A 24,563-nucleotide genomic window follows, 5' to 3' on the forward strand; every position below is an offset into this window, starting at 1 on the left:
AAACTGACTTTGTGCCAAATTTCATGAAAATCGGTCGAACGGTCTAGGCACTAATCGAGTCACAGAGATCCAGACATCCTACAGACATCCTCCGAACAGAGAGACTTTCTGCTTTATTATTAGTAAAGATATGCAACATGAACGTATCTTTAACCTTTTTGTAGCATGCTCTGGTGGTGTATGTACACTTTTAATATGGTTGTAGTTTTCAAATTGATTTGTTGCAGAACAATTTTACGCATTTGAAAATGGCTTCAAACAAAGATGCCTCAGTTTTATAGCTTTACTATGATATTTAATGCAGTGTAAGAAGTTTAATATACATAAATATTTTCACCTTTAAAATGTCCAATCATGTACACTCGAAGCTGTTTTTGTGCAATTTTTTTTTTTTTTTTTGGTGTGTGTGTGCGGTATAAGAAAAAATCAGTCAAATTGGAATAATTTATTAGAGATGGAGATTTTATAATCAGATATACACCGCCAGCTCAGTCAATTCCAGCCGAGGACTGCAGTTTCGTGCTTATTAGCACTCATCAGCCCGGCATAGGAAAGTGACTGAGCTGGAGGTGAAAAACCTCTTAAGGAAGCCAAGAGTGCCAAACAAACTGGTAGCTAATACAGAATTAGCACTAATCAGACGAGTGACAGAAGCAATGGTTCAGTTCAACTCGAAGATTGAAGGCAAGGCAGGTATATTCAGTAAGTTACCACCCTATAGCCAGGGCTAAAGCAGAAATACATGATATACACCTCTAGCTCAGTCAATTCCAGCCGAGGACTGCAGTTTCGTGCTTATTAGCAAATTGATTGAGCTGGCGGTGTATATCATGTATTTCTGCTTTAGCACTGGCTATAGGGTTGTAACTTACTGAATATTTTATAATCAGGTTAATTTTAAAATTTAATTGATGAGCTGTGCTGAATTTAGAACTCCAGTCGAACTCTCTTATAACGAGCCCTGATTTAACGAGAACTCGGATTTAGGGATGAAATCAGAAACACTTGGTTGGTACAACATTAAACCAATGGGAGCATTACTTGCTTTTAAAGAGCAAACCCCGCTTAATGCGAGCAATGTTTTTGCGATTCATAAAATTTCTATTGACTTCCAGCTCAGCTTATCTCTTTTTGATAATTTTCTTTAACATTCTGAAGTCAGCCGAAAGTTTGATAAATCATAGATCCTGAGAACAAGCGAAGAAAGCCCTTTTTTTTTAAATCTGTGGAGAAAAGAAGCATTTAAAAATTATATAATATATGTATTCTTCGAAAACAGTGACGCAAGAAAGAGACTGACAGTTAAAAGCAAATTAACTTGATACTATACAAAAATTAAAAAGAAGAAAATAAGCAACTGTGACGAATTTTTGACTTTTTTCACCAACTCGTTTTTTACAAACGCTCGGTTATAACAAGTAAATATCGCAGTCCCTTTGCACTTGTTATAACTGTGTTCGACTGTATTTATTTTCAAATATTCATTCCTTTTTTTAATAAAAAAAAGTTAAGCTAGGTAGAGTTGTGATTAAAATAAAATCAAAAGATTTTGAGTCTATAATTTTGTTTGTGTATGTTTCAATATTCTGTTGCATATTTTGTACTAATTTTCTATGAGTTAAACAAATTATCAAAGTAAATTGTGCTAATGTTTCTCTTGCCAAGTTGGCAGCTCTGCAATATTTCTCTCACTGAATTTTTTTTTTTTATTACCTGTTTATGAAATTGAAAATCTTTCTATTTTTCTTTTCAGTGGTTGCCCTTCTCTTAGTATCTCTAGTCCCTAGCAATAATTTCCGCCAAGCTTATCGAGCTGCAAGAAGTGTGTTAATGCCTCATAAAGAAATAGTTGTAAGAAAAACTTTATGCTTTTGTTCCTTCAATTGAGTTTGTTTAAGCATATTTATATTTGCTTTTTTGTGCCTCTTGTGCATTGTTAATTCTGCACCTTATAAATTGTTTGTTTGTATTTTATGTGCTAGTATCCCTCGAGTAATAAAAGAAATTAAATGAGCTTTTAGTATTTTTCAAATCTGATTAAGTACATTGTGAAGAACACAACACAGCTCAATTTATGTGGATATTAAATCAAGCTTTAACATTTCAGCAAGTGAAATTTCTTATATTTGAGACATACAATTTTTCTATATTGTTCCCATGCAATTCCATTTTCCTTGTTTAGAAAAGTTTGCATTTCCCTCATTTCATTTTTTTTTAAATTTTAATTGTAAGTTTTGATTTAAAAAAACAAACACTTGCTCTGCATTTGGTTAAACTGCATCTATAAGGGATGAAAACCACTGATCTGTCCCTACTAGTTCGAAGATGTTTTTAAAAAATACAAGTCTTGACAACCTATTCTCTGCATACAACCATTAAAATGGAGACCTTTAAGTTTAACTTTCTCCCCTACCATTTCATGATTCTGGGTAAATTCTTGGTGTTTAATCATTAAGCTGGAACTGAGAATAAGAACAACTAATCTGGAGGACAATGAAATACTTTATAATACTGTGAAAATGTACAAGGATAAAATGTGATAAAATAGTGCTCCAACTAAGTATCATGTTTGAATTTCTCTGCTGACATGTTTTGAATTATAATTTCTTTTTACCTATACAAATAACACAAACCATGAGAAAAATGTTCATTAATCTACTGGGACATTTAAAAGTTATCCATATGTCAAATTGAAGAGGTTCTATGTTTTTTATGAATTTAATTTTCAATTTGTCTTTTTGACAGCTTGGTAATTTTAAGATATATAAGGATCAAAATATAATAAGTGTGTTTGTTTGAAAAATAAGTAAATATCTCTTTTTGTTTCAGATGAATGCTGAAGCTTTAGAAGTTATGCACAAAGTTAGTATTGTTTTATTGAAACTTATATCCAGTTAATAAATGGATTTGAAAATTTAAATTGCGCTATATTAATCTGTTTTAGTTTAGAAATTGATTTATGTGATTCATGTTTGTGGTTTTTTTCTGAGTTGTAATTGGAAACAATTTTTTTTTAGATATTTGAAGTGCTGTTACGTTTGCTAAAAAGAGCAAAACTGTATGTAGGTAAGTTCTAGTTTTTATTTCAGTTGTTTTCAAGTACAGTTTTACTAAAAGCAGAAATGATATTCATTTTGTAATTAGTTATTTTTTCTTTTGATTTTGATATCTCACTTGGAAGAGGTTTATGTTCCGATAGCATATATTTTTGATAATAATTTGCTGCAGTTAATTTACTGTTTTTTTTTTTTTAAATAAAATCTACAACTAATATAGGTACTGTATTAGTTTCATTGTTTGTTTTCCTGTTTAACAGCATAGTAGCAAGAAACAAATCTTTTCTGCTACAACATTTGTATCATGCTGCAACACTGATTTTCAACATTACTGTTTTTCCACACCACATTTTTCATAAACAATTGTTGCTCCCTGCAGTTTTCATAAATAGCTTTTGTATGCTATTTGTTTAATGGATCATACAACAATAAATGTTATGCAACACATATTATGTGTCACCATTGTTTCTAGTATCTGAATAAATAATTTATTATAGGTTTTGTTCAAGTCATATTCCTTAGAAATCTTCCGTAAATGAAAACGGTAAAAAAAAAACTGCATTTGTGTGTGTTTTTCTAACAACATTTTCTCAATTTATGGTATCACTGTAGATATAGTTACTCTCAGTTCCTGTTCAATCGTGGAACTAGACAGATATTTTGTCTTATACTTAGTAAGTAGGATTTAAATTTTTGAGGAATGTGAGAAAACTTTTTTTTTTTAAATTCATTTCTTTTTTCACAAATTTGATTCCCTTGCAAAAGTTTCAAGCCTCTTAGAAAGGGCATACCCCACAAATTAGAAAACTGGTGTGTGGAAAAAGCAGATGAAAATAATTGAAATACTACTTTGATATTTAATGGAACAATCTTATTGCTGTTCTTTTGAAATGCTTTATGGATTCAAAAACCAAAATATGATATTGGTTGAAATTATTTTGAATTCGCTGCAGTCATCATCAATTTCCTCAGTCATTTACAGTGTAGTTGAATCATTAGTTCAAATATTTAGGAATAGGTTTATGTGTTTGTGTTTTTTAAAACAGTGAATTGAAAGTTCAGTATCATGTTAACTGATCGTATATGACTTCTTTTATTCACTGTTTTCTTTCTTCTCTAGATCCAACGGTTCATGGAACTGCAAAACTAACCTCATACTTTGCTGTGATGACATACTGTTTAGTGAGCAAAACAGAAAAACTCATGGTATGGATTATTTTTACAAAGTACACAATGTGTACTTTTAATATTTTTAACACAGTTCAAAATCTAGTTGGGAAGCTAATGAAATAAAGTAAGTTCAGCAACAAGAGAGATAACTGCTGGATTTGTTTGCAGCAATTGAAGCCGTGTGTTACACAGGGGTACCCCCCTCCCCCCCCCACAAGAGCAAAGGTGCATGCCCTAATTACCACCATGACCCCCCCCCCCTTCCCCCACGTGAGCACCCCTGTTTTAAAGGAATTGACGACAAGTTCAGGATTAAAGGATGTCATTATTAAAAGTTTCTTATTCCAATTACATGTATATATTTTTTTAAAGCTTCCCGAAAAATTTGCAAAAAAAAATTTCTGGGAATAAAATAAATTAAGAAACGCACCCCATTAAATTGAAATTCAAATGAAGCAACAGAAGTTTCAAAAATAGAAACTGAGTAAAAAAGTACTAAGCTAAAATTGAATCTTTAACAAATCTAAGATTCTTCTTCCTTTATATAGAAGTTTAGTAAGACATAATTTGGAGTATGCTGTTCAGTTTTGGCCGCCGTATATGAAGAAAGATATTTCTGTACTGGAAAGGGTTCAAAGAAGGATAACTAGACTAGTAAGGGGACTTTTAGGTTTGGACTAGAATACCAGACTTAATAGGCTCGATATGTATGGCCTGGAGTGAAGGAGAGTCAGAGGGGACATGATTCAGTTTTTATCAAAATGAAAGATGTTAATTGATTAAATTTTTGCATGGAAATCGGGACGAGGAGTCATTGTTTCTAGCTACTCAAATCTCGGGCTAACCAGGAAATAAGGAAAAATTACTTCTTTAGTAGGGTCGTGGGCACTTGGAACAGCTTACCGGAACAGGTGGTAATGAGCAAGGGGGTGGATGGCTTTAAGAGGGCCATTGATCTTCATTGGGGACTAATAAATTGACTACGACCAGCCTAGCTGGGCCCAGAGCCTGTTGCTGGTCGTCTCATTTGTATTAGTATTGCTGCGGTTGATAGTTAGTGTTGAAAGATTACAGTAACTGGAGTGAAACAAAAAGAAAATTAAAGTTCTTTGTCACATGTTAATTTCATTTTCACTTAAAACTTTATGCAAAAATTTTACCTTGCAGAATTTTCCTATAGTATTTCAGATTTTAAACACTTTCATCCCCCTCTCCCCCTTCACACACACACAATGCTGAATTTCATTCATACAGGACTCGAATTGTATTTTGAAACATTTAATCTCTGTTTATGTGTTTCATTTTATTAGTTTTTATTATTTTGTAAGTGTGAATAAAATGCAGCTCATGGAAAAAATGAAATGTGTTTACTTTTGTGCATAAAATGAAAATGTGGTTAAAACAGCTTTCCTTTGTATTGCGTGTCTCTCAATCTCACCCAAATGACTTGTGCATAATGTTGTTCTTTCTATTTTCTAGCTTATTTTAATTGATAGAGTATAGTAGGTTATTTGTGATGGTGATTTTAGACAAGTTGTTTTTTTTTTTTTTACAAATACTGTATTACTTGAATTCATATTTGTTTTCATTTTATTTCAGTTCAGTATGTATTTCCTGGATCTTTGGAATTTGTTTCAGCCTAAACTTTCTGAACCTGCAATACCTGTACATATGAATAAACAGGTTATATATTTATTTCTGCCATATTCTTACATTGTTTCACAGTTGTTTTATAGTTTTTTGAATTAAAGTCAATAAAACGTAATTCAATGTTGAAATGTTTGTTTTGATTGTATTTGTAATTTTTATTTGTTAAAATTGAATTTATGGTTTTAAAATTTTAGAGTAATTTTGGTAACGTTTTATGTTCTATTATGTAGTCATCAAATTCTTCCGAAAGACTGTGTTGTGGATTGTCTAAAAGTGAATTGTAATTTTAAGTAATAGCTAATTCTATATTTTGTTTTGTACGGACTTCCCGAGGATGCAAATATAATACAAACCATGCATTTAAGGAAAAATTTTATCTGTTTGTAATGCTGCATCCGCATGAAATCAAATGTGTAAAATAAAATAAAGGTGTCAAATCTTGAACTGCGTATAATCAAATCCGAGTGAAATTAAACCTACTAATGAGGATTTATTGTACTTAACTTTAGCATTTGAAAAATTAAATTTGTGCTTAAATTTTGGTTCATCATGTTTTAACTTCATAATCAGAACATAGAACAAAAATTTGCTTCATGAAATAATTTGGATTTAATTATTTCCTATGTGTTCTTAAAAAATATATATTTATTTTCCAGGCTTTGTTGTTATTTTGGTATCATGTGTGTACAGACTGTCCAGAGAATGTTAAACTTATTATACAGAATCCTCATGTTATAAAGAATATAGCTTTTAATTATATTTTGTAAGTATTTTGGTATTCCTTGTTTTTACTCATTTCACCTTGAACAGTTTTAAATGATTTAAGATAGTGTGGTTGGTGCCTTAATGATTTACTCAACTTGATTAAAATAGAAGAGTGCAAAGTTGTCCTGCTTTTCCAATGTGTTAAAAATCAATATTTATTGCTTTATTATTTTAAAAATTTATAACAATTTTATATTCACTTGTAATTTTATAAGAAATTTTACTGGTTTCATGTGTGTATTATTATTACCGTATTGTCGGGAGTATGCGCTGCACCCATCGTGAGCACCACGTCGTAATGTTTTACAAAGAAAGAAAAAATTGTACTTCACTCATTGCACCCAAAGTTTGACAATTTAAAAGCAATATTTAACAGTAAAGAACACAGGAGTGTAATTTAAACAGCTAAATGTTCTAAAGATGTTTCTAAAATAATATAAGGTTTTTAAACTTATATAGACTTTCTATTTATTGGATTGCTATGGAAAATTTCAACATGTTGAACGTAAAAACAGCGAACGATCACCTTAAATGACATTTAAAAAAGTTATGAACTTTCATTTAAATAATTGCCACATATACTTGCTTAAATTTTAGCAATTTAGTCCAAGAAAGGCTGTATTTCATTGGAGGATCAAACTTATTTATGAGACAAAAGTTCCAAAATATTTTTCCGAACAATGCTCAAAAATCTGCCAATTTTGTGGGTTTTAGTTTATTCCTTTCAACTAAAACACTAAAAAAAAATTTTTTAAAAAGCATTGACGCATTACAGCAAAAACTTATATTGCCTGCCTGTTAGTTGAAAGACTTTAATTAGGTAGAACTTCAGCCAGGTGAGAAATGCGGAAAACACTGAATCCTGGATTCCTTTTTTCTTTAATTAAAAATCTTAATGATAATAATTAGATTAAAAGCAATCATTAACATAAAAAAAAACAAATTGCAGAACCTAAGCAGTTCCAATATTCAGGGTAGCAAAAAAGAAAAACCTTTTCATGTGCAAGATTGAAAATTGTGCACATATCTAGTCATTTTTGAAACATGCTCATGATATTTTGTTTTCCTTCTTTGCAATAGTTTATTCTCTCCAAAAGGTGGCGAACCATTTAAAAAGCAGCATATGTGCCACGTGTGTGGCATCAGCAATTTTCAAACTTCATTTTTCAAAGGCGCTGCGGCGCTTACGCCCGAAAAGAGAGTACTACTTTTTTTCCTGATATTTTGTTCTTAATGAAAAAGCGGTTAAATTAAAGTGTAGTTTGTATCCTGTACTGTTTGTTTCATAGTGATTTTATATTGTAGTAAATGTTTTCAAAGTACTCCTGGTGAAGTGTTGATGATTTCTCCTTTCAGAGCGGATCACGATGACCAAGAGGTCATCGTCTTCAACCGGTGCATGCTTCCCGCTTATTACGGGCTGCTACGACTCTGTTGCCAGCAGTCGAGGCCTTTCACGAGGCAGCTGGCCAATCATCAGAATATCCAATGGGCTTTCAAGAATATTACTCCATATACTACGCAATACAACGCAGTGAGTAGTTATGATGCTTTTTCTGCTACCGAATGCACTCTGTTTTCCGCTTTATCCAAGTTTTGACTTAGTTTGTTAATGATCACATAATTTCAAAGGAAACTAACAAACATGCTAAGTTTTTTTTTTTTCAAGTGAAATGTATAAAAAGTTGTGTAAACTGTAAAATAAATCAGAGAACTCCAATTGCTTTCTAAATGGTATTATGCTGCTATCAAGTAAGTAAACTAAGAAATAAAAATATGCTTCAATAGGATAAGTTGATTATTTTTGATTTTTTGTGTGTCTTTTGATCACTTCAACCAGGAGTTATGACAGGCATGAGAAGAGAAATAAAGGTAGAAATCTTTTCCTGTGATTTTGACAGGAGCAAAAAAGGGAAGAAGTTAAATAGTGTTTTGCAATACTTAATTTGTTATTTTTTGTGGGAGAATTATGTTTTATTCAAGCAGTTGTAACATTCATGTACTTTGTTTAAGGAGTTATTTATGTCAAATGATGATGCTTTTTTAACCATAGAAGTGTATTTATCTCCAAATGAAACTAAGAATAAACTTTAAAAAAAATAATTTTAAAAAGTTTTTTTAGGGTAGGGAATGAACCCCCAAGCAGATTAAGGGGGTCCGGGACACATTTTGAAATTTTTTTTATTATGTACTTTAGAGTTTTGAAATTTTTTGAACTGATTCATCATTTATTTAAATTTAATTAGTTTTTTTCAAAAAAATGGGGTTGCTTTAAATTGCTATAACTCAAAATATTGTTGGTCAATTTTCAATTTTTTTTCAAAAAAGTATGCACAAATATCTAAGCTTTAATTTTTATTCGGCGATTTTAAAAATATTGATTCAATAAAAAATAAAAAATATTTGAAGAAAAATTTCGAAAAATTCAAAGATACTTTTTTTTAAAAAAATCATAATTTTTGCAGTAAACATTTTTTTTAAATTCGCCGAATAAAAATTAAAGTAAATTGCTTGAAAAAAGATATGCTCCAAGTTTCATTACTTTATCTCTATCGGTTCCTGACTTATAAGAGTTTGAATGCAAGAAATCGGGAAAAATTGCATCATGGAGAAAAACGCGTTTAAAGTTTTAAAGTTATGTACACATTCGTTAGATGCATGCAACAAAAATAACTATAACTTTCGTTCTATTTAAGGTAGAAACAAGATTCAAACGTCCTCTTAAGCAGAAAAAAAACGGAGCAATTTTTCAAATTATAAAAAAAAATTGCTAAATTTGAGGATTTTTGTGTCCCGGACCCCCTTAAGGGCAAAAAAATTTAACTTTCACTCATATCATTGAATTCCTCTGAAATTATTTTTTTATTGTTTCTTTAAGAAAAGGAAGAGGAAAGAGAAAGAAATTGAGTTGTACGTGTAGCAATGTTAATTTACTTTGGCAATTTTCAGGAATTTGAACTGTGGTAACAATCACCCCTGAAAAATTTCTCTGGCACTAAACACTTTTGCTTTAAAAAAGGGTTTTACGATAGAAGGTTTAGAAACCTCTGCACTAACATGTGACATCAAAGCAATATTAAGTGAGGTGCTAAGAAAGTTTATAACCACAAAGGAAATTAATAATAATGAATAAAGAAAAAGAAGTTTTTTAAATTAAAAACTAATTTTAAAAAAAAAAGTAAGAAGAAAAACACAGTTTTAGTAGATGAGTGGTATTATTAGAGCTTTTTCATGTTTTTAAAAGGAATCTTTGCACTGGGAATCATTTGTTTCATAAAAAACTCCTGTGTAATGGTGGAATATGGATTTGCATCTTGTTAATATATGCTGAAGCTTGACATTTCAATGCTAAGCTAACTAATTCATCCTTCCAACTGTTTTAAATTAAATGCTCCTTATGAAAAATGTGACATTTAACAAAGCATTACAAAATTACTGGTGGTTAAAAAAAATGCTAAAATGTTTGTTGTTTTTCAATAGAAATATGCAGTATTAGATAAATCTGAGTATTAGGGCCGAATACAAGGAGGGGGGTCTTAGGGTTCAACCCCCCCTCCCCGCAAAAAATAGTTCGGTTTGACATTTAAATGTTTGTTTATATTTAAAATTTTCCAAAAATATTGTTCCAAACCTCAAATGTCTTTCATATGTATACTAATTGCATAAAACGCTTTCATAATAGATAAATAGATGACTTGAACATTAGCACAAATAGCGCAAAGCTCCGCATGAAAATTTTTATACCCTCCACGAAATTATTTTCTGGTTACGGCCCTGCTGAGTATGTTTTAGGTCAAAAATGTTTTTTTTTCCCTGGTCTAGTAAATTTTTGTTCAGTCAAACGTTAGATGTACTTAAAGTCCAACATAGTGATATTCACACCCTCTGTGCATTCTAGGCAGTGAACGAACTTTTCAAATTGATGCGACTTTTTGTGACCAAGTACAGCGATGCCAGCGAACAAGAGCTCAGGGACATCCATTTGTTCAAAAGGACCACCCTGAGACTGTACCTGACTGTGCTCGATGCCCGGGCCTGCTGGTCCACCCTCATCAATGTCCTGCGCATTTTAGTTGAGACGACTGATGACAGACTTTTTGTGATATACAACAATGGGTTGTCCATGCTTTTTCAGGTACATATATTTTATTTACCCTAACTTTTAAGCGTTCGTTAAATTGAGACCGGAGATACAAAATCAGTAATGAGCAGAGGCAGTGATTGGGGCTCATAAGTGTGGGGGAGGCAAAAAAAGGGGGGGGGAATGGAAAAAATTAAAAAAGAAAAGGCAGCAAAAAATGAAAAAAAAAAAAAAGAGAAGAAAGCACAAACTTTTGTTAGGGCTGATTTTTAGAGCAGATAAGTGGAAATTGATGCAAACCAAACGATTAAACTCAGGTTTTTCTTAAAATTTTGATGAATTATGTACACAATAACTTCCCTCGAATAAACTTAGACATTAATTAGACTTACATTATTGATCCCGAAGTATTTTGATGTGTCACAAACAATTGGTAATAACTTAATTAAACCAAGTACAGCTTGTTTAAATAAAGCAATTGATTTACTAATATCTAAGCAATGAATACATAAACTAAAAGTTATAGTTTGTGCTAAATAACGTTTTGTAAACAGATGTACGAAGTAAAACAAATAATTATGTTCTGAAAATTTCGACATTTCGGCTTTTTTTGTATTTCTAGCTTTGGTTCTTTATTTAGAAAATAAAATAAATTTCCCATGAAAAGTGCTGGGGGGGGGGGGGCAAAATGTTTCATAAACAGATGTACAAAGTAAAGCAGATAATTATGTTCTGAACATGTTGACATTTCTGCTGTTTTTGTAATTTCTACTTTTGGTTCAACAATTGGAAAATAAAATAAATTTCCTATGAATATATTGCTACTGGTAACGAAACATAGTTGATAGACATTGAAACATTGATGGCAATCCATCCGCTAAGAGCCTCTCACTGACTTGAATCGAAGATAATTAGGTTTTCATGGCCAGTGTCAATAGGGTAACTACTTTCCGAGCTTGAAGGCCATGGTCCATCAGGATGTCTGTGACTAACTTTTTGCATGTCAGATCTCAGACTTCTCCAGAGCACTAATGAATAAAAACGAGAATCCAATATGTTAAGTTCTACAGAGACCTTGAACTTAACCCTCATTGTATTGGGCATCAGTCATAAATTTTGTCGTACTCCTTGCATTTTTTTTGTCTTAATTAAAAATTCTTTGTGTTCTAAAATGTATGCCACAAGGCTTACATGAGTAAGTAGTAAATACAAAAATAAAAATTAACATTTTTAAAAATTTAAATTAAAAACTAAGTCAGACAAAATGACAAAAATCTTGGTTCTTTTAACAAGATCTGAGAATATAGGAGGCCAGCATAGGGAAAGGCTAGCCAAACTTTTCTTAAGGGAAGACCAAGGACCTGCTTGTAAACAGCTGCTCAATGTCCTGCTCACCATCTCCACAGCTACAACTCACATTTGGTGAGATGCCAAATCCAAATAAATAGCTTTCAAAGTATCTGTGGCCAGTAAGAATGTGAGACAATGAAAAATTAATTGAAAGACAGCCGCACTTCAAGTGATGCATAACAGTCCAGAAGAACCTCTTTGTCCACCATGCATTTAATGACGCAAGATATTCCTTTTTCCAGTCTACGATAGTCTTTTACTTGGCCATTAATTGCCTCTTTTGGATTACATTTTGTGTTCATCAGAGGAATGTGATAATCATCACATTTTCTAATCTGGATACAATGCCCCATAAGAAGTCCAGTTGTCAGTTTTTACTATATCATTGTGGCAGAACTTTGACAGTTCTAGAGCAATTGTGGTTCAGTTTCATGCTCTACCTCTGATCAGTAGAATTGATTCAGACATTGTTCCTTTCCAAATTAATTCAACTTAGCATATTGATTTCTCCTCTGCTGTCCATTGTCTCTAATGAGTAACTTAAAGGTGCTCCTAACCTTGTTCACAGTCAACTGCAATCAAGCCCAGTTCTGGCAAGTTTGAGCCAAATTATTTCGGAGAAAGTCAGTTTGAAGGGTTTTAATGAGAATGGCATCTCTTATTGCTGCTTTGCTGCCCATCACTTCTTTGAGTATGGCTGATCATCTTTAAGAATATATTTTAGATAAATCAGCCAGCTTATTTGTTTTTACCTAATGATGTACATTGTACACAAATGTTGTCTCCATATTAGTCATAATAATAGCACAAATCTCCCTTGTAAGATGTTTCTTAACTAACAAAATATTTCTGTAAGTACTTACAGCTAAGGATTTATTAAATGTTATATTTCTTCCAGGCATTTTATACCCTTCACATGATGTACCATGAAGCAACAGCTTGCCATGTGACTGCAGATATGGTTGATTTGCTGGCCATAGTCCAGGACCTCCTGAAGACTGCCCGAGCCAACAGGGAAACTCTGGAGTTACGGCAGTTTTTCTCGACCTGGAAGGAGCAGCCGGAAGGGATGAGAAAAATCCTAACGCTGCTCAATTCATATACGCCCCCAGAGTTGCGCCAAATTTGTATAGGTGATTTTTAATTCCCTTTTATGTCATTTTCAATCATTTTTCATGAAAAATATTTCGGATAATCTTTTTTTTTTTAGTTTTCCTGAAGCAATGTTTTAAATTTCAATGAAAACTAAATTGAGGCTTTTATCTTTTACATTGCAGAAGTTTTACAAGAATTTGTGTTACTGTATCCTAACGAAAGTTTGTCGACGTTGGTTCCTCTTCTTGCAAGTTGCCATGCTACTTTTCAAGAAAGTAACTCACCAGGTTTGTATGAATTATAGTATGTTTCATATTTCCAAATGCTAACATTTTTCTTTGTAGAATGTTTTTGTAGTATTTTGCATTGTTTGGGAACAAAGTTTTGGAAATAAACTTTAACACTTTTTGAAAATCATTTTTGTTGGACATTTTCTTATTAATTCAGTTATTGAATAATCAGTCAGTTTTGATATAGATGCCATTAACTGAGGAAATTCGTCCGCTTTTTCATTTTTGTTAAAGTACTGGTATCTTCAAGATTAATTTAGGCTAAAATAAGTTGTCTCATTTGCACAAGGATGGGAATGGTAGTAATGCTTCGAATTACCTTTACCTGGTATTTTTCAGTTTAAAAATTTAAATCAGGTGCAGCAAAATAATCTTCACTAAAACATCTATACTTGGGGCAAACCTAACCTGACAACATTGTAATGCTATGATTAGGATCTGTATAACCTTCACAATGCTGTCAGGTTAGGTTTGCCCCAACTATAGTTAGTGAATTATTTTGATTAAAATGAAACTTTCAATGCTATCTAATGTCATGCTTTATTTATTAGGCAGTTTTTTGCGTTTTAATGGCTTAGTTTATTTGGCAGATTGTTTTATAATTATTAGGCTTTCAGGAAAAGATCTGTGACAACCTGTGCAGTTTAATGATATTGTGAAGAATGTGGCAAATCATTGGTAAAAGCAACCATGTATTACTCTTAAAGGATATAAAATTTATTCTTGTGATGTTTCGGTGGTTTTTATCTTGTAGTAGCAACACAGAGTTCGCACGCTCCTTCAAAACTCCTCCACTACTCCATCATTTAGGAAGTTTTTTGAAGGTTTCGGTTGTTTGTTTTGGTTTTAACTCTTTCAAAACTCCTTCTTTTTAGTTCAAGACTGCATAATCTTCCTCTATGACAGTAACCCAAAATACATCAATCGACAACTTAACTTCGCCATAAAGGCAATTTCAATGCAGTAATTTCATATGTTTATTTTTTTCATAAAGATATGATTTACAAAATTATCATAGAAGTCATAAAAGTTGAAGGTGAAAACAATATTAGATGACTAAGACTTTAACTCTCGTAAGTGAAGTAAAAGATGCTTAAATAGTACTATGCTATTTTTTCAAGTTTTATGACGGTTGTTTTTCCCTCCACCATGCTCTCAGCAGCAAAAGTCAATTTGTCCAATTATTATTTAAATATTTAAAAATATTTAAGTAGGTGTACTATGTTAAGTGATTGTGTTAAAAAAAAAAATTGTTTAGTTATGATATTGTAAAAAGGGTCATCCACAAGTGGTGTCATGCCTTGAGGGGAAGACAGGTTCATGAACATGTGACAAGGGGACGAAAGAGGGTGGCAAACAGTAACATTACACAGCTATTATAACAATATGTTTATACAAATATGACATGTGACAAGAGGAGGAGTAAGATGAAGTGTGACACTTTATGACAAAGGGGGAGGGGGTCAAATATGTTGAAAAAAAAGTGTGACATCGTTTAAGGACAGCCCGTTAGTACTCTTTCAAAATCTCATTTTACTCCTTCAAAACTCCTTCATTTTATTTCTGAAATTGAGTAGGAACACTGCAGCACTTCGCTTTCCATTTGTGTTGTTTTGCTTTTGTGGTATTTGTAATGTATTTCAGTTTAAAAAAAAGTCACATTTTGCTTTTTTTTAATGTCCGTCCATTATTTGTGTGAATTTTATGTACTTTTCCAAATGGAAAGAAAAACATCTCATGATTAATGAGAATTGTTTTGTTCTGCAGGCATCACCGGTCCATTTTTCCCCAAGAGAGGTCAAAAACTTCTGAATTCCAAGCAACAGAGTCGACCAGCCAGGCCTGTCGTCCAGATGTTTCTTCATACAAATCAACTAGAATGTGCAAAAGTACGTTAATTGGATAGTTCATTTGCCCATAATTGATGAAAAAAGGCTTTCTAAAAAGGAAAGGAAGCCCTTTTGCAAAATTATACCAAGGGGTCATTGGGTCATAAACTCGGCTTTTAAAGCTGTTCAAATTTGAAAGTTCCTCAAGCGAGTCAATGTTTTTTGCAATACAGTAAAGCACCGTTTATACGTTTTTGAAGGGACTGCATGAAAAAAGCGTATAAATGAGAAAAACATATAGTAGGTTAAGTTAATATGTAATTGAACTCTGCACGGACCTTTTCAAAAAGCGTATAAATGTTAAAAACGTATAAAAGGAACATATAAACAGTGCTTCACTGTGATTCGAATATATAGCGTAACCTCAGAGTAACAGTAAGGCATCTAAACCCAGAAATAACAACATGATATCCTGCTGTTGCTTTGAGGCGACAATATATATTTTACATTATTAGTACATGAACAAAAATATCCATTCTGTATTTTACAATACAAAGCTGTTCATGAAACTTGAAAAGTTGCATCAAATAATGTTTATCTTTTCTGGAATGTAGATTAAGGCGGGTTCAGATATTTTTCTTCAAAATATTTTTAATTGTTGCCTTAATAGGGTTTACGAGCATTTAAAACCAAAAGTATTCGATACTTCTAATTAGATTTTCTAAATTGAATAACTAAAATTGGTTAGAAAAGTTTGTTTTATGAAGAATGTTTGAAAATGAAGGACTTTAAATCTAAAAAAAAGCCATTCTGTACCATTTTTGTGATATTGTTTTTTAAATTTGATTTGATGGAAAGCTACTCTTAATCAATATACTGCTTTGATAATCACAAAAGTCGTGTATCTACGTTTTTTAAAATCAAAGTAGTGAAGTCGTCACCATTCTTTGTGACATAATTTACCAAAATGCAATATTTTATAGTCAGCAGTGAGTACAATTTTTTTTTTTTTTTTTTTTAAAGTGGCATCTGAATCAAGTATATTAGTCTAAAATCCTACTAGGTTTGACCTACCCTAGTTTCCTAAAATTGTTATCTTAGATGAAAAGTAAAAGTTGTAAATAAAACGTGAAAGTCAGAATTTCTGCCTCTTTCATGTGAACTAATTGGGGTTGCGAGGGGTTGATAATGCCTAAAACTAAGGTGCTTAAAACTAAGTAATTTTCCCTGATCGAGTTTCCAAAAAGCGTTATCATAAATGAAGAGTAAAAGATGGAAATAAATTGTTTTACGTGCGGTTGCCTACTTTTTCCAAGTCCCTAATCAAGGTTGTCAGGGGCTAAAAGGTGCCCAAAGAAGGAGATAATTACCCCTCATCGAGTTTCCGGAAATTGTTGTCATAAATGATGAGTAAAAGCTGTAAATAAAACGCTAAAGTAAGGTTGTCTACCTTTTTTGGGTATCTAATCAAGGGGGCCAGAGGCCAAAAAATGCCCAAAAATTAGTAATTTACCCTCATTGAGTTTCCAAAGATTGTTATCATAAATAGAGAGTAAGCGTTGTAAACGAAACACTTATATAATGTTGTCTACCTATTGCATGTGAACTAATCAGGGCTGCCAAGGGCTAAAAGGTCCCAAAATTGAGTAAGTTACCCTCATCGAGTTTCCATGTAAGTTATATAAAAACGTAGGTAAAAATATTACAAAACCGATGGTATAGGGTTGTCCAAGCAAAAGTGTTCCAATCATAGGGCTGTCGCTATTCAAAGCTTCAATAATTAAAATTTCAAATTGGGAAAGAGGGGTCATACTTATAATAATCAGCCATAAATAGGGGTTTATGACTCTATCCCGGTAATTTCTCATACTTGAAACCCCCAAAATGCAGGTTTAGGCTATCTTCAATTGCATTGTAGTGGATTGTCATGATGTCCTCCATGTTCCCTTAAGGCGTTGACATGCTTAGTTGGTGCAGATGGGCAAAAACCAGTACTGCACCAGTACAGTTTTTATGGCAATGTGCGTATGAACAACATGAAAGCACTCGTGTCCAATGATTTCTTACAATTGTTTATGGAAAACATTTAAATATATTGCTTTATCAATACTGAAACATTTTTACATTTTCGGTTTTTGCAATAGTCTGCATTTCATTTTCGTGCATTTTTACCTAGGGTGTGGATGAAGATTATGACCATCAGTTGATTGATTTCTTTCTCCCTTATCATCAGTTGGTGGACTTGTTGTGTAGGGTTGCAATTTCCAATGAATGTGTAACCACAGATCTTGTTAGTCTAAGTAAGTTGTGTTTCCTACCTTTATTATTAAGTTAATTTGTATACGTCTGAAAGTTACTCATTAAGAACATGTCAAAAAATACTAAGTAACTTAAACGCCTAAATCTGAAAGTACTCATCTTAACATGTGAAAATTACAATTAGTATCCCTAAAAACAATTTCTTTGGTTTAGTTATTTAATTAGATTGCTCTTTCACTTGCATGTTTGCATTTTTTTTTTTTTTAATTTTAATTTCATGTATTTTGCACAGTAAAATCTTGTTACCGCAAATTTCCTGTTACAAGGAACAAAATTTGAGGTTCCTTGAAGTTAGTTGAAAGGGATTTCACTATTTCCTCTCCTTTATACATATTATGCTATTTTTGAAATATGGCAATACAAATGGAGTGGTTTGAAAACTTTCTTTACAATCAAGTTATACAAGATTTTCAAGTGTTCTACTTATTTATTTTACTGTGACATTTCCTCTGTTTACAAATTTTGAATTTGTTATACTACTGCAGGAAGCAAAAAAAAAAAAAAAAAAAAATTGAAATTTTATTTTTCTTTGATTTTGTGGCGATTATAATATTTAAAAAATATTTTTCTTTGCAATTACAATTTCTTATGAAGAGGCCCCTCTCCCCTCCCTTGCATATATTTGGTGATCAAAGTGTCACCAACAGATTTTGTGATGCCTTTAAGTTCTGTTTATGCCCGACTAATGGAAAAGTCCCCATTTCATAGGTTGTGAAAGGCTTTTCATTTAGAGCAATTTTTGCTGAAAAAAAAATATATTCCATGGTATTCACCTGCTATGTTATTTTATATTATTCTGTTGGAATTACCCTGTGCAGAGTTTTTTGCTTTGAAAACTTAAAGCTACTTGCAGTTACACCTATAATTTTCTAAACAAATTAACACCCCTGTTAATTTTAAATAGATATAAGACAAATATATTTCTATCAACTTCAGCCACCATTTTTTAGGATTACTTTTAAATGCAATCCGCATACAAAGATGAAGATTTCTTCTTGATGAATGTTAAAGCAATTTTGACTCAAATGTCCAAAAATAAAGTGTCATTATATTATTACCTATAGCATGCTGATTTGTTGAAAATGTGACTACAAAAATAACTTATTGCTCGCTAGTCACTATGAAAATAATTTTAGTTGTCAAAAAAGATATTATGGCAGGTTTTTAAATTTTTTTTTATAAATTTTGCATGAATTAGATCTTTTGTTGTTTCTTTGGGTTTTAAAATGGTACAAAATGCTAAATGATGCAAGAATTTAGGAAATTGGCAAAACTTTCTTAATTATTTATATTAATCTAAACCTTTATAAAACTACTGTGTTACTGTTTTTAACTGTCACACATATACAGGGTTTGTACGCTCCTTCCAAACTCCTCCAATACTCCTTCATTTTGGAAATTTTTTTGAAGGGCCCTTCAAACTCCTTCATTTTGGTTTTAACTCCTTCAAAACTCCTTCTTTTTTAGTTCAAGACCACATAATCTTCCTCTATGACAGTAACTTAAAATACTTCGATCGACAACTAACGTCGTCGCTAGGGCAATTTTAATGTAATAATTTCATGCATTAATTTTTTTTTCAGAAAGATGTGATTTACAAATTGATCATAGTTAAGTCATAAAATTTTAAGGTGAAAATTTTATTAGATGACTAAGACATTTCATAATGAAAATAAAACATGTTGGTGATTGGCTTTTTTTTTTTTTCAAGTTTTATGATTATTGTTTTTCCCTCCTCCACACTCTCAGCAGCAAAAGTCAGGTTGTCTAATTAATATTTAAATATTTAAAAATACAAGTAGATGTACTATATTAAGTGATTGTGTTAAAAAAAAAACAATTGTTTAGTAAATCAAAGTTATGATATTGTAAAATGGGTCATCCCACAATTGATGTCGTGCCTTGAGGAGGAGCCGGGCTCATGAAATTGTGACAAGGAGAAGAGAGAGGATGACAAAAAGTGACATCACACAGTTATTGCAACAATATGTTTATAAAAAATATGACATTGTGACAAGTGGAGGAGTTAGCTGAAGTGTGACACTTTGTGATAAAGGGGAAGGGGGTCAAATATGTTGAAAAGTGTGACATATATATATATATATATATATATATTAGGGTGGGTTGATTTTGACTTTTTTTTGAAATCGAAAATGCCTGTGGTGGGAAAAGTTGTGTATTGGCATCAAATGCTTGCATAAAAATTTTTTTGGAAATCAAAATATATTTAGATCCCCCGCCAGCCCCTTAAAGTTTAGCCAAATATGTAAAAATTGACATTTTTTTACTTTTTTTTTTAAAAAATCTTATGTATAATATTTTTAATCGCCTGTAGTGGGAAAAGTTGTGTATTGACATCTAATGCTTATATAAATGTTTTTTTGGTAATCAAAATATATTTAGATCTCTCACCAGTCCCTTGAAATTTCACCAAATGTATGGAAAAATTGACATTTATTTGTTATTTTTTAACTTTCTCATGTTTGATTTTTTTTATCACCCGTAGTGAAAATGATTGCCTAGTAAGATTCTTTACTCATAAGTAATAATAATAATAATATTCAAGCTCTGCTCAACCGGTGAAATTTGGAATATTTTCATAATTTTTAAAATCTTGACGTTTTAAAGCAAAAATTTTATCCAACACTTTTTTTTTTTAATTTAAGCATTTTTTATACTTTATTTTTCTATAATAACACTATAGAATTCTTTAGGATTAAAACATAGGTATAAAAGATAAAAGTACCAGAAGTTTGTCGTCGAAGTTTTACAGCAGCTCTTCGCTCATTTTCCCGAAGTATTAGGGGAAAATGACTAAGAATTCGCCTCGGAGTTTTTTGTAATAAAGAAGTTTTACACCTTATACATTGCTTTGTTCTCAAATTTTGGCATTAATTTTCGGGAAGCCAATGTTGTACGTATAAAGCCGTCATGGCGTATTGCTCCACCAAACAGATAAAGATGCTTCTGTCACCAATCTAACTGCTCTTTCTACCGCTTGTGTATGACATGGTAAGTTCCACAACTCACTTTCAATAACGTCAGCCGTTTCAGCTACTTTCTCAAGTTCCGCATTGGGCAGTGGCGCAGCCACGGGAGGGGTTTTGGGGTTAAAACCCCTCCCAGAACACAAGCACATTCATTTCCTCCGTTAAAATCAAGGGAAAAAAAAGCAGAGTATTTGAGCTTTTCCAAGCAGAATAGGTTTCAACAAAATATCCTACTGCTTTTAATGATCTGGAAGCAGTCAGAAATTACTTTTCAATTCCTAAATATAAAAGTTGTATTTCATGATGAGCACCCCACGTCCCCACTGGTATAAGATAGCTAAAATGGTGTCAATAAAGCTCTACAGGGTATTATGGTCCCTCAGCACTTCCATCACGGCACAAATCCTTTTTAGGGACATCTAGAGAGAGGAAGCCTACCGCACCGGATTTTCTGAGGCTCTTAACCAATTCTCGTCGAAAGATCGAAACCGTTATCAGCTAGCATTTGACATTCATAAAGACATGAATGTATTTGAGGGAGGAGGTTTTAAATGATCTCGTGAAAAAGACACAAATAAATGAATAAGATTAAAGTAAAACTAATAAAAAAATAATCTGTGCTTTTTCCCACTTTCTTCGTTTCATAGTGATATTAATACAAATTATTAATTGTTTTTAAGTAGTTACATTGAATGATTAATTATCAATCTGTAGAAATTCTTTGATATTGAATAAGTGCGCAATGTAAATGAATGGGAAAGAAAGCAAAAATTTTCAATTTTGAAAACCCCTCCCAGAAAATTTTTCTGGCTGCGCCACTGGCATTGGGTATATGTTTGGTGAGTGGAGGGTCTGTAAGGACACAATTTTGCCAATTTATCAATTCTGTATAGTCTTTTGCTTGAAAATTTAGAGGTGGAATGACAAAGTCACGAACAGTTTCATTAGTAAGAGTTCGGGTCTTCAGGATTGTTCTGTAGCCTAATTTCCTTACTGAGGATCGCGTGCCGTTGATCGTGGCTATCAGCAGGTTTTCTGGATGACCAAAAAAAAAACCATTTCTTTATATAACAGGGTCAACTACTGGTTTCAGATCATCGCTAAGATATCTTGAGTAGTGGATAACTTCCCAAAGATGCTGTGGACCGGCTGTGCATGAAGGCTCAGTTTTAATCAAAAACCAAACTTTTGCATACACTTTTATAATGTATTCTACAATAGTCCCTATTTCCAGCGATGACTCTTTTGTACCAACATACAAACGAAGTACTCTTTTTGCTGCTGTAAGCCACCTAGCATGAAATAGCTTTCCTGGTGATTTGGTGGACAGTGATGTTGAACAATTTCCTGAACATATTGCTTGACACATTTGATACAAGTATTTTTGGTCAGTGCCAAGTCCGTCTGTATCAACTGTTGACAAATCAAAAGTGATTTTTTTAAAGTTGACAATTGGTAGCTGCTTACATGTGCCAAGAAGCTTCCCTATAGGACCATTATATGTAAAAGGACCTGTAGTGCTTCCATTAAAATGCCGTAACAGATAGCGTAAAGGTAGCTCATTGGCGTTCAATTGACATAGGAGCCACTGCAACAGCCTTTTTAAATGCAGCTCAAACAGTCTTATTACACCACCTTTCACACCACTATTGACTGCTGTTCCATCTGATTCTACTGCAATTAAATCCACAGTAGATACTTGTTTTTTTTTTTTTTAATATAATATGCTTGATAACACTTCATTCGCTGTACCAATTCTGCTCTGAGTTTTTTGTTACGATTTCTATTTGGTTCATATATGCTTGGCTAAGTGCCGATTTGTCAGACTGGTTGGGGGAGGGGTGATTTAAATAGTTTCATTTATCACAGAGAAGAAGAAAAATAAACATTCGGAAGAATCACACCATCTGTCTCTTTGACAGTTCAAACTAAGCAGAAGGAGCAAACAAAAAAGGCAAAACGCGCAATTTCAGATTCCCGGCAGGGGTGGTATATGTAATATATGATATGATAATTATTTTGTTCACAAACAAAGGGTCTTACTATTTACTATTTACACCACAGGTGATTAAAAAAAATGCATAAGAAATAAAAAAAAGTCAATTTTTACATATTTAGAGAAACTTCAGAGACCTGGCAGAAGGTATAAATATATTTTAATTACCAAAAAACTTTTGTAATGAACATTAAATGTCAATACACAACTTTTCCCATCACAAGCTATTAAAAATATTATACATAAAAATTTTTAAAAAAAATTTAAAAAATGTCAATTCTAACATATTTGACCAAACTTTAAGGGGCTGGCGGGGGATCTATATATTTTTTGATTTCCAAAAAATTTTTAATGCTAGCATTTGATGCCAATACACAACTTTTCCCACCACAGGCATTTTCGATTTCAAAAAAAAGTCAAAATCGACCCAACCTAATATATATATATATATATATATATATATATATATATATATATATATATATATATATATATATATATATATAATGACAGCCCGTTAGTACTTGTCCAAAATCTCATTTTACTCCTTCAAAACTCCTCCAAAACTCCATTTTATTTCTAAAATTGAGTACGAACCCTGATATAAATAACTTTTTTCTCTTTTTAAGTTCTGATAATATGAATATTTTTTCTGTAGGTGCAATGCTCGCAATAGAAGGCGTTCCTCTACATTTGCCAGCCTTTCCAAAACTATGGTTAGATATTATCCAATCAGAAGTAAGTAGTGATTTTTAATGTTTTGAATACATGCTTAATGTGTATAATGCCGTCACAATATGTTTGAATGAACTGTCGGAACTTGGCTTTGGTATTTTTTATATGGATATTATTTATGTTTATTGACTTGATCATTTGTTCCAAATTTAAGCCTTTATTTGAGCATTTGATTTTGTCTTGATTTCCTAACTTAAATTTATCATAGTTTGAAATTATAGATTTTTTTAGTTTCGAGAATAGTTTTATTGGTAATTCCTGAAATTGTTTTCCATGACAAGTTTTTTGTGTGGCGTAGTATCTTAAATTATGCCAAGCCATCATTATTTAAAAAAATACGTGAAAATAGTTTTTTGTTATTATTTTTATGATGAAGAGTTCAAGTTTTCAGCTTATTAGTTCAATATTTTGTTTTGATTCCATGAAGTTCTTACATGTATTTCTTCTCTGCATATAGAAATTTCATTTTTGAGACATAAAATATTTTGAAGTTTAGTTCTTAATTTAATTACGTTGAAAATTTCACACAGAAGACGTAAATTTAAATGAATGTTTCAGCCAAGACAAACAAAACTTTTGACCTTTTCTTGAAAATTTTCACAATGGAATGCACTTATTTTAAAGAAGTTATTCACCATTTAGTGTGATTGTAGAAAGCTTACCATGTATTGAGAAAAACATTATTGATTCTTTTAGTTTTGAGAATAAAACCCACAAAAATGTTTACCTGAAAACTTAGCAGTTGGTGTGATGATAAAACTATCTGTCTTCCGTTTTAGATTACCACTTGCCTCTTTATTATACATTTTATAACCCTTCTTTTCAAAAAAGGTTTTTTTAATAAAAGTAAATTTTAAGTCAAATATTTCTAGGTTTCATTGTGTGTACTTGGGAAAAAAAATCACTTCTTTTTGAATAAAGATATTTTTCCACTATTTCATGCTAATGGTTAATATGAATTTCGGCTAACAGGAACAAATTTGTGAATTTTTAGCATTTTGTATTGCTCAAGTTCAACTGTATTTTCTTTCTTATTGAACAATTCTTTTATTTATGAGACTCGGGAAACAAAAATTTAGTGTGCATTAACAAGTTTATGGCGTTAGAAATTGTTATTTATGTGCACATTTCGAATTTTGATGTAGCTTTCGATTCTTGATAACTTTGCCGTGCTAAGTACAAAACTGCACTTTTTACCAAAACTGACTTATGGTCACCAGGTGGTTCTTTGTCACAT

The 24,563-nt window shown here is 31.9% G+C and overlaps 1 protein-coding gene across 1 annotated transcript in view; it reads left to right on the plus strand.

Moving 5' to 3' along the window:
- LOC129226313 (ubiquitin carboxyl-terminal hydrolase 34-like) overlaps positions 1-24,563 on the plus strand; it is a 90,596-nt gene that overhangs the window by 41,594 nt on the left and 24,439 nt on the right. The window contains exons 4-16 of the mRNA XM_054860916.1: positions 1,754-1,851; positions 2,830-2,862; positions 3,018-3,066; positions 4,177-4,262; positions 5,826-5,909; positions 6,533-6,639; positions 7,998-8,175; positions 10,540-10,776; positions 12,971-13,205; positions 13,350-13,454; positions 15,225-15,346; positions 17,463-17,586; positions 23,250-23,329. Of these exons, the coding sequence (XP_054716891.1) occupies positions 1,754-1,851; positions 2,830-2,862; positions 3,018-3,066; positions 4,177-4,262; positions 5,826-5,909; positions 6,533-6,639; positions 7,998-8,175; positions 10,540-10,776; positions 12,971-13,205; positions 13,350-13,454; positions 15,225-15,346; positions 17,463-17,586; positions 23,250-23,329 (1,538 nt within the window). The remainder of the gene's footprint in view (positions 1-1,753; positions 1,852-2,829; positions 2,863-3,017; positions 3,067-4,176; positions 4,263-5,825; positions 5,910-6,532; positions 6,640-7,997; positions 8,176-10,539; positions 10,777-12,970; positions 13,206-13,349; positions 13,455-15,224; positions 15,347-17,462; positions 17,587-23,249; positions 23,330-24,563) is intronic.

The sequence above is a fragment of the Uloborus diversus genome, chromosome 7 (assembly GCF_026930045.1).
Source record: "Uloborus diversus isolate 005 chromosome 7, Udiv.v.3.1, whole genome shotgun sequence".
NCBI classification, from domain to species: Eukaryota; Metazoa; Arthropoda; class Arachnida; order Araneae; family Uloboridae; genus Uloborus; species Uloborus diversus.